Source organism: Mytilus edulis, chromosome 6 (genome assembly GCF_963676685.1).
Source record: "Mytilus edulis chromosome 6, xbMytEdul2.2, whole genome shotgun sequence".
NCBI classification, from domain to species: Eukaryota; Metazoa; Mollusca; class Bivalvia; order Mytilida; family Mytilidae; genus Mytilus; species Mytilus edulis.
Window position 1 is genome coordinate 12,528,721 of NC_092349.1, and position 10,449 is coordinate 12,539,169.

The window sequence follows — 10,449 nt, forward strand, 5'->3', positions numbered from 1 at the left end:
GAAGCACGTTACTTGTTTTCTGTGTAGTTTATTCAAATATTGTACAAAATGGAAACATGTATGTATAACGTATCATTTTAGTCTCCCATGTGTTTTTTTGTACTTATACACTTTTTTGAAATATTTTGGTTTTAAGCAAAACATAGGAGGTTAGTAAAATTCAAATACAATTTGAAAAAAAACGTTTGTGCCTGACAATACAAGTAACAATTTGTACAGTTCAATGCATACACGAAAAAATAGAACTAGAATAATGGACAGCTGTGACATAGATATTTTTAATATATGAATAATATAATCGCTGGTAACATTGTTGTTCAATAAGAGAATACGTTTATCATTCTCATAGTAGATAAAGTGGTTAGAGTGCTAAATTTATGGTGACACCCTATTATAAAATGAAAAGCATGACAACTTAGTTATAAAAAGGCATGCTAGCAGCTTGGTATTTGTGCAAAGCATCAACTCGATATAATCTGTCATGTTATAACGATATGAAGTATAATAATATTACTAATTACCTTTGAGTCTGCTTTCAATAATATGCGGGTATTCTTCATTATAATAAGGTTGTGTAGAATTTAGTTTTTTTTTCTCAAATAGATGCTCGTATAGGTATGAAAAAACGACCACTCATAGTACGTTGAATCTGGTTTCATACGAAAACGGTAAACAAAATATTCCCTTCTATTTAACAGATGCATGAAATTAATCCTTCATTTTTTTTGCAGTAAAACAAATTCTGAGTCATGAACTTATATCATGACTGTTTCAAAGCACCATTATTTCTTTATTTGATGTTTCTATATAATATTTTGAAAACGTGAGGTTACATGGATACTAAAGCATCCACGATAAGGAAAAAGGTGAATATTTGATTGGTTAACTTCCGGTGATGTTTACTTTCTTATATTCAATGAAATTGCATGTGACATTTTTTTCATTGTTCTTGACAGGGTAAAACTTTACTCAAATTTCGTTATTTAAAACATTTCTTAGAACACTGCAAATTTAACAAAGACTTATTAGTGTAAATCAGTGTTCTATTACACCTATACAGTGCAACGATTTATTTATTAGTATTTCTTATCATTTTGTCTATGTTACGTTAACCTACTTATTAATAGTATGCAATGAAGGGATAAGATACTACAAACCAGAAACATATCTACCCCACAATTAAAAAAAAACCTGTTTAAATCAAGAACCTCGTCAATTGTTGGTTAGTGTCATATCGAAGACGACTATGTTGTGAGTAACAAGTTTGATAGTTTGAATTGAATTCACGAACGGATCAACATGGAATTTGTTATCTTATAACATATTATATGCCGTTGCTGAGAAAATGCCTAAGATATTTAAAAGCACAAGACGTTGTTTAATTCTTTGTCATTATTTGATAATATTCATCATCAAAGTAAATTGTTTGTCACCATTTTGATTGTTTCTTATCTGAAAGCAAACTGAGGACTGTTTCTAATCTGAAATCAAACTTTATGCATTTAAAAAATAAACAAACAATTATCTTTGATCTTTTTAAAGGAAAAGTCAGTTGAATTGATAATTTAAATAAAAAGCTCCTTGAACTTATTTTCCTAAAGATAAACCCATCAATCTGTTAAAAGAAATAGCATGATAATCCTAATAGTAAAGACCCTATACTGTTGAACTACGAGAACAATTCTGACAAAAATTATCAACGTAATCATAAGAATTCCAAAGTAACATAATATTGAAATTCCTCCGATATTTACAACCCCGAGACGTTAGATATTTTTTCCTTTTTTTCTGATATTGCTGCTCAGGGTATGAATGAGTCATTACACAATCAAATGTGTTCATTACTGTCAGGGTTGTTTCTAGTCTTTACAGCAAATAATTTGAAAACAAAGTATTTGTCATGATGATTATCCTTCAACCCTGTTCAAAGAAAACACTTAGTTGAATATATAATTAAAATAGAAATATGCATAAATATAATAATAAGGCCGTTAGTTTTTTCCTTTGAATTGTTTTACATTGTCTTATCGGGGCCTTGTATAGCTGACTATAGGCTTGCTCATTACTGTACGTTGACCTATAGTTGTTAATGTCTGTGTCAGTTTGGTCTCTAATGGACAGTTATCTCATTTGCAATCATACCACAACTTCTTTTTTATATATCATGCATATAATCCAGGGATGGGGTAATCGTAACCTGTAATCGTAATCGTTTGTAATTGATTACATTTTTTCAAGTAATCGACAGTAATCAGTAATCGAAGACATTTTCGATTACATGTAATCGTAATTTAATCGATAACAGCAAAAAATTGGATGTAATCATCGATTACTTTTCGATTACATTTCGATTACTTTAGTAAAATAGTTTGATGAAAAATAACCTATTTCAGAGGAAAATATGCATGTTATCACTTTTTAGTACAGATTAAATATTATGCATCAACAATACATGAGAGTTAAGCAACTGCTTTATTTCTATCTATTGTCTCAAGCTGCATTATGAGCAACCAGATCCCCTACCTACTTTATATCTAGCTTTTGAAACAAATGGATGTATGTGCTTGTAAAGAATTCAAGAGCTTTAAAGTCATAAGAAACCTTAAATTTAAAAAAAACTGCATATGTTTTTTTATAACTAAATGGATAGTTTTTATTATACAACTTATGCACATATACTTTTTGCTGAGGAAACTTCTTTAATTTGTCCACATTTAGAAGAAGTTTACTTATTGTTAATTGCTTCCAGGGAGCAATTCGCCGACATATTTTCCGTATGCATAGTGACCTTAGCGTAACCCTCCTCGTAAAAATCCGGTGATTGCAATACGCATGGATCTGTCATTAAAATAAACAGTTATCTGATTGTACATGTTAAACACGTGCTCAATACCCATGCTTTTTGTTATTTGTTAACTATAAGGTGACAATCGGTAAACTTCAGCTTCAAACACGGCATTTAATGAGCAGCCATATTTGTTAAATAAGTACAGACAGAGAGGGAAAAAATGACGATTAAACAATATATTTGCGTAAAAAATTAGAAATTCGTGCACAGAGGACTAAGTTTAAGAAATATACATGCATTGGTTCAAGAATTGGATAAACATTATTTTTCACCACTCACTCGTTTCATATGACTTTAATATTAAAATAAGAAAATAGATTTGAAGTAATAAAATAGATCTTAAATAAGAAATGTGTCTGTCTTTCGTTAAGTTCTGTACTACATTCTTAAAAGTAGTAAGCTTATTTGTATTAAATTTCCTGACAACTTCATTTTCAATCAGAGTTGAAATTAAAGTTTAGAATAGATAAACAGTTTATTTCTTAAATGTTATGATAAACATGTATATAAATTAAATTAAAAAAGAACGCAAATCCTTTTAACAATGAACCAATGGCAATGTATTGCAATTCTTTTTAGAAATAGATACATGTATCCCGTACAACTTTGTACCCCCTTTGTTCGTTTTTTATTTACTTTCGAACTTTTATATCTGGGCGTCACTGGTAAGTCTTGTGTGGACGAGGCGCGTTTTATACGTTCTTCTATTTATTTGTATTGTAGTCCTGTATTATTATGTTCTCATTTTAATGTTATATTTAACAATGCCATCAAAGTGCGAGATTTGGCATGCAACAAAACCAGGTTCAACCCACCATTTTTTTCTTTAAAAATGTCCTGTACCAAGTCAGGAAAATGGCCATTGTTATATCATAGTTCGTTTCTGTGTGTGTAACATTTTTACGGTGTGTTTCCGTTGTGTCGTTTGTTTTCTCCTATATTTGAGTGTGAATTCACATTACTATAAGAAGTGTCACGGCACTTTTCTATCCCAAATTCATGTATTTGGTTTTGATGTTATATTGGTCATTCTCATCGGATTTTGTCTAATGCTTAGTCCGTTGCTATGTGTGTTACATTTTAATGTTGTGTCGTTGTTCTTCTCTAAAACGCGTTTCCCTCAGTTTTAGTTTGTTACCCCGATTTTGTTTTTTGTCCATAGATTTATGAGTTTTGAACAGCGGTATACTACTGTTGCCTTTATTTGACACCATAAATATATTTTGTATATAATTTGATTGGAGAAGTTAACAAATCTTAACAACATTCTTGCCTTTACTAATGAGATGATCAAAGTCTTCTAATCAATAACAAACATTCTTTCTTTTTTTTTTCAATTATCTTATGTCTAAATTGACAATATTTAGCCCCAGGTTATAAATTGTACTCCACTGGCAGTTAAATAATTTGTAATTAGGATGGTTATCAAAACAAAAGGTTAAAATCATGCATGTCATTATAAAAATAAATTTTGATCTTAAAAATTAGCTGAACTAATTAATTATTCTACTTTTTCTTATATTTCCTTATAGGGGCATTAGCTACGAGATAAATAAAAAATCTAAAGTTTGATTTTTTTTTTGTTCAATCAATAATGAAAGTGAAATAGTGAAATAACAATTCGTTTTTTGCAGCCAAAAAGGTTAAATTTGGTCAAATTACGCTAAGAAACATTGATAATTAGTTATTCACTTGCAAGTGAATGAGTCGACCTCTTCAAATCCGTATTCATGTGAACTTCAATTTAACCCCTAGCTAGAGATTGACAACGCATGCATTGTACGTGTACTGGTTATTTCAAGAAAAAGAATGTCAACAATGAAAGTGAAACTACGGTAAATCATTTGATTACTAATTCGATGCACATAAAATCATTCTTATACGGTTAAAAGCCATTAGAAACATCTATTTTTAATCTATAAAATAAAATCAAACAGACCCATAAAAATCCAATTGCACGTGTTGGTTTAATCTATTCATATCTTTATTTATGTTTACATCGCTTATATGGTCATCTGAGGTCAAATCGATAGTTAATTAGATGGCGTCTGGACTAAAATACACACGAAACGAACCTATATATTATCTACCCCATGCTCTGTAAACTGTTTGTTTTAGAATTTTGATAGTTTGGATAAATGTTTTACATTGTTATAAATCAAATATGAGAATTTGGGTCAAATCGGTGACCATGAATTTGATAGCTAGTGCCCCTTTAAACATTATAATTAACTACGCTAAAATTATTTTTCTAAAGAGTAAAAACAAAAAAAGCTAACATAAGTCAGTAAGAAAGCAAAATTTTTGAAAAACAATTAGTTATGAATAAGTGATTGTTGCAATGAGATGACATCTTTAATTTATGTTGAAAGTCAAAATTTCAAGATTTTTTAAAATATTTCTTTTCTTCATTAAGAGATTTGTTTTTAAAAAAAATAGCTATTAACTTAAAATTTAGAAACAATGCTTTAAATAATGCATTTGGTAAAGTACTTAATTTCCACTATACAAATGTTGAGCAATATAGTTGTGTTCTACTCTTGTTATTTTTTTGTTGAAATGTTGAAGCATGTAATTGACAGTACTCGAAAAGTAATGTAATTACTTCGGATAAAGTAATCGATTACATACTAAAATTTGAGTAATCGATTATTAATCGATTGCACAAACATCCTTCATGTAATAAATTACATTTGTCAGTAATCGTGTCCATTCCTGATATAATCCCATCAATCTGTTAAACAAACAACATGAAATACCTTAGAAGGAAGACCTTTTATTTGCTTGTTTTTTCCCATTTTATCAGTTGATTTCCTTCTTCATCAATGCTTTTACTATCTTTTATTAATATCATATCACCAGTTAATTTTTATCAATATATTTTGATGGATGAAACAACTTTTATAAATACCCAGAGTTTTTATGACAGGTGTTTCGAAAGAAATAAAGAAATTCAATAATTTTCAAAATAAAGAACATAAACCAATTTGCATACATCTTCACTATCATAGTAACGGTTATTTTTCTTGTTTATATTTTCGACAAATGTTGTTCATATGCTTATAAATTTATTGTTTGAAATCTTTGAATTGTTAAACAAAATGAGGCTTTAATTTAAAAGGTAAAGGTAACATAAACGTAAACAATATTCGACAAATCATTTCGGAATTTTTACCCTTAATGCTTATCAATTTCTTACTTGATTTGACCTTTAAACTTTGTTTATTCCACTGTCACTGCTAAGTCGTAATCAGGCGAAAAGTGTATAATGCGTATAAGGTTATCTACCTACTATCTTTGATGAGTGTTTTCTCAATCAGTAGGTTTCCTAACTCATCAATGTTTTAACTATCTTTTATATTCTAACAATTGTTGTCCTTGTAGACGAGACCAATACCAATGACACAGCTGACATGAGGGATCCAGGTAATCCTGTTAATTACAAAGTAAAATACTAATGTCTAAATAAAGTCATTGATTTATAATTTATGAGTTATACAGATTAGCTATCAGATTAATAGCATATCACCAGTACAATTTGCATACATATTTGCTGTCATAGTGACAATTATTTTGCTTGTTTATATTTTCGACAAATGTTGTCTATAGACTTATAAATTCACTGTTTGCAGAACTTTGATTGTTAAACAAAGTAAGGCTTTTATTCAAAAGGAAAAGATACCATATACGTTAACAATATTCGACAAATCATTTCGGAATTTTTACCCTTAATGCTTATCAATTTCTTACTTGATTTGACCTTTAAACTTTGTTTATTCCACTGTCACTGCTAAGTCGTAATCAGACGAAAAGTGTATAATGCGTATAAGGTTATCAACCTACTATCGTTGATGAGTGTTTTCTCAATCAGTAAGTTTTCTACCTCATCAATGTTTTAACTATCTTTTATATTCCAACAATTGTTTTCCTTGTAGACAAGAACACCAATCCCACAGCTGACATGAGTGATCAAGGTAATCCTATTAATTACAGAGTAAAATACTATTTTCTAAATGAAGTCATTGATTTATAATTGATGAGTTACTCGGTTATGTTACTCGAGTACTCGCGAGTACTCGAATGAATCTTAAGCGTCTATTAAAAAGTCATTTTAGCCTTGAAGTTGTCAGTTTATTTTCGACTTTTGGGTTTGAATGTCGATATCGTACTTACGCACATTTCTAAATTGTAAATTAAACAATTATAGTTAAGTTTCAAAAACAGAATAACTACTTTAATTTGAATGTACATCTCATACCCATCACGTTTATATAGAAGTCTTGATAAACAACGAAAGGTAAGTTTTACGGCTTGTGACGAGTTAATTATTAATCTATGAAAGTGTTGATCCGTGAACAAAACCGTTTAAAATGTCTCTAAACAGTTGCGTAGGGTTCACAGCAGGTCACTTTGATTTTGTTCTTGTTTAGAAATATGATCTTGTCAACAATTTCAGCCAGGCAAACGAGTATTCGAGTACTAAAACTGTACTCGAGTATTCGGCCTTATATATTTTAATTATTTGATAATATTGATCATCGGAGTATACCTGTAGTCATTACACCATCAGATGTGTGGTTATCGTTAGGATTGTTTATAGTGCTGACAATACACTAAGTGGAATTAATATTTTGAATGAAAATCTGCTTGCATTTATTCTCATACATAATAACCAATTAATGAGGCTTTTATTTAAAAGGTGAAGGTAACATAAACGTAAACAATATTCGACAAATCATTTCGGAATTTTGACCCTTAATGCTTATCAATTTCTTACTTGATTTGACCTTTAAACTTTGTTTATTCCACTGTCACTGCTAAGTCGTAATCAGACGAAAAGTGTATAATGCGTATAAGGTTATCAACCTACTATCTTTGATGAGTGTTTTCTCAATCAGTAAGTTTTCTACCGCATCAATGTTTTAACTATCTTTTATATTCTAACAATTGTTTTCCTTGTAGACAAGAACACCAATCCCACAGCTGACATGAGTGATCAAGGTAATCCTATTAATTACAGAGTAAAATACTTTTGTCTAAATGAGGTCATTGATTTATAATTGATGAGTTATACAAGTTAGTGATCAGTTTAATATCATCTCACCAGATGAGTGTTTTCTCAATCAGTAAGTTTCCTACCTCATCAATGTTTTACTATCTTTTATATTCTACCAATTGTTGTCTTTATAGACAAGACCTATACCAATGGCACAGCTGACAAAAATGATCAAGGCAATCATATTAATTACAAAGTAAAAATACTATTGTATAAATGGGGTCATTGATTTATAATTGATGAGTTATACAGATTAGCGATCAGATTAATATCATATGACCAGTTCATTTTTATCAATATATCTTGATGGATAAAACAACTTTACCCAGAATTTTTATGACAGGTGTTTCGATAAAAGTTCAATAATTTTTTAAATAAAAAACATGAAATAATTTGCAATCGTCTTCCCTGTCATACTAACGGTTATTTTGCTTGTTTATATTTTCGACAAATCTTCTCCATATGCTTATAAATTTTCTGTTTGCAAAACTTTGAATTGTTAAACAAAATAAGGCTTTTATTCAAAAGGAAAAGATACCATATACGTAAACAATATTCGACAAATCATTTCGGAATTTTGACCCTTAATGCTTATCAGTTTCTTACTTGATTTGACCTTTAAACTTTGTTTATTCCACTGTCACTGCTAAGTCGTAATCAGACGAAAAGTGTATAATGCGTATAAGGTTATCAACCTACTATCTTTGATGAGTGTTTTCTCAATCAGTAAGTTTCCTAACTCATCAATGTTTTTACTATCTTTTATATTCTAATAATTGTCTTTCCTTGTAAACAAGAACACCAATCACACAGCTGACATGAGTGATCAAGGTAATCCTATTAATTACAGAGTAAAATACTATTGTCTAATTGAGGTCATTGATTTATAATTGATGAGTTATACAAGTTAGTGATCAGTTTAATATCATCTCACCAGATGAGTGTTTTCTCAAACAGTAAGTTTCCTACCTCATCAATGTTTTACTATCTTTTATATTCTACCAATTGTTGTCTTTGTAGACAAGAATACCAATGACACAGCTGACATGAGGGATCCAGGTAATCCTGTTAATTACAAAGTAAAATACTAATGTCTAAATAAAGTCATTGATTTATAATTGATGAGTTATACAGATTAGCGATCAGATTAATATCATATGACCAGTTCATTTTTATCAATATATCTTGATGGATAAAACAACTTTACCCAGAATTTTTATGACAGGTGTTTCGATAAAAATTCAATAATTTTTAAAATAAAAAACAGGAAATAATTTGCAATCGTCTTCGCTGTCATAGTAACGGTTATTTTGCTTGTTTATATTTTCGACAAATCTTCTCCATATGCTTATAAATTTTCTGTTTGCAAAACTTTGAATTGTTAAACAAAATAAGGCTTTTATTCAAAAGGAAAATATACCATATACGTAAACAATATTCGACAAATCATTTCGGAATTTTGACCCTTAATGCTTATCAATTTCTTACTTGATTTGACCTTTAAACTTTGTTTATTCCACTGTCACTGCTAAGTCGTAATCAGGCGAAAAGTGTATAATGCGTATAAGGTTATCTACCTACTATCTTTGATGAGTGTTTTCTCAATCAGTAGGTTTCCTAACTCATCAATGTTTTAACTATCTTTTATATTCTAACAATTGTTGTCCTTGTAGACGAGACCAATACCAATGACACAGCTGACATGAGGGATCCAGGTAATCCTGTTAATTACAAAGTAAAATACTAATGTCTAAATAAAGTCATTGATTTATAATTTATGAGTTATACAGATTAGCTATCAGATTAATAGCATATCACCAGTACAATTTGCATACATATTTGCTGTCATAGTGACAATTATTTTGCTTGTTTATATTTTCGACAAATGTTGTCTATAGACTTATAAATTCACTGTTTGCAGAACTTTGATTGTTAAACAAAGTAAGGCTTTTATTCAAAAGGAAAAGATACCATATACGTTAACAATATTCGACAAATCATTTCGGAATTTTGACCCTTAATGCTTATCAATTTCTTACTTGATTTGACCTTTAAACTTTGTTTATTCCACTGTCACTGCTAAGTCGTAATCAGGCGAAAAGTGTATAATGCGTATAAGGTTATCTACCTACTATCTTTGATGAGTGTTTTCTCAATCAGTAAGTTTCCTAACTCATCAATGTTTTAACTATCTTTTATATTCTAACAATTGTTGTCCTTGTAGACAAGACCAATACCAATGACACAGCTGACATGAGGGATCCAGGTAATCCTGTTAATTACAAAGTAAAATACTAATGTCTAAATAAAGTCATTGATTTATAATTGATGAGTTATACAGATTAGCGATCAGATTAATATCATATGACCAGTTCATTTTTATCAATATATCTTGATGGATAAAACAACTTTACCCAGAATTTTTATGACAGGTGTTTCGATAAAAATTCAATAATTTTTAAAATAAAAAACAGGAAATAATTTGCAATCGTCTTCGCTGTCATAGTAACGGTTATTTTGCTTGTTTATATTTTCGACAAATCTT

The 10,449-nt window shown here is 29.6% G+C and overlaps 1 protein-coding gene across 1 annotated transcript in view; it reads left to right on the top strand.

Annotated features, from left to right (window-relative positions):
• LOC139526203 (uncharacterized) overlaps positions 1–10,202 on the top strand; it is a 57,972-nt gene extending 47,770 nt beyond the window's left edge. The window contains exons 10-14 of the mRNA XM_071321330.1: positions 6,784–6,822; positions 7,811–7,849; positions 8,925–8,963; positions 9,578–9,619; positions 10,129–10,202. Of these exons, the coding sequence (XP_071177431.1) occupies positions 6,784–6,822; positions 7,811–7,849; positions 8,925–8,963; positions 9,578–9,619; positions 10,129–10,202 (233 nt within the window). The remainder of the gene's footprint in view (positions 1–6,783; positions 6,823–7,810; positions 7,850–8,924; positions 8,964–9,577; positions 9,620–10,128) is intronic.
• Positions 10,203–10,449: the final 247 nt, after the last annotated feature.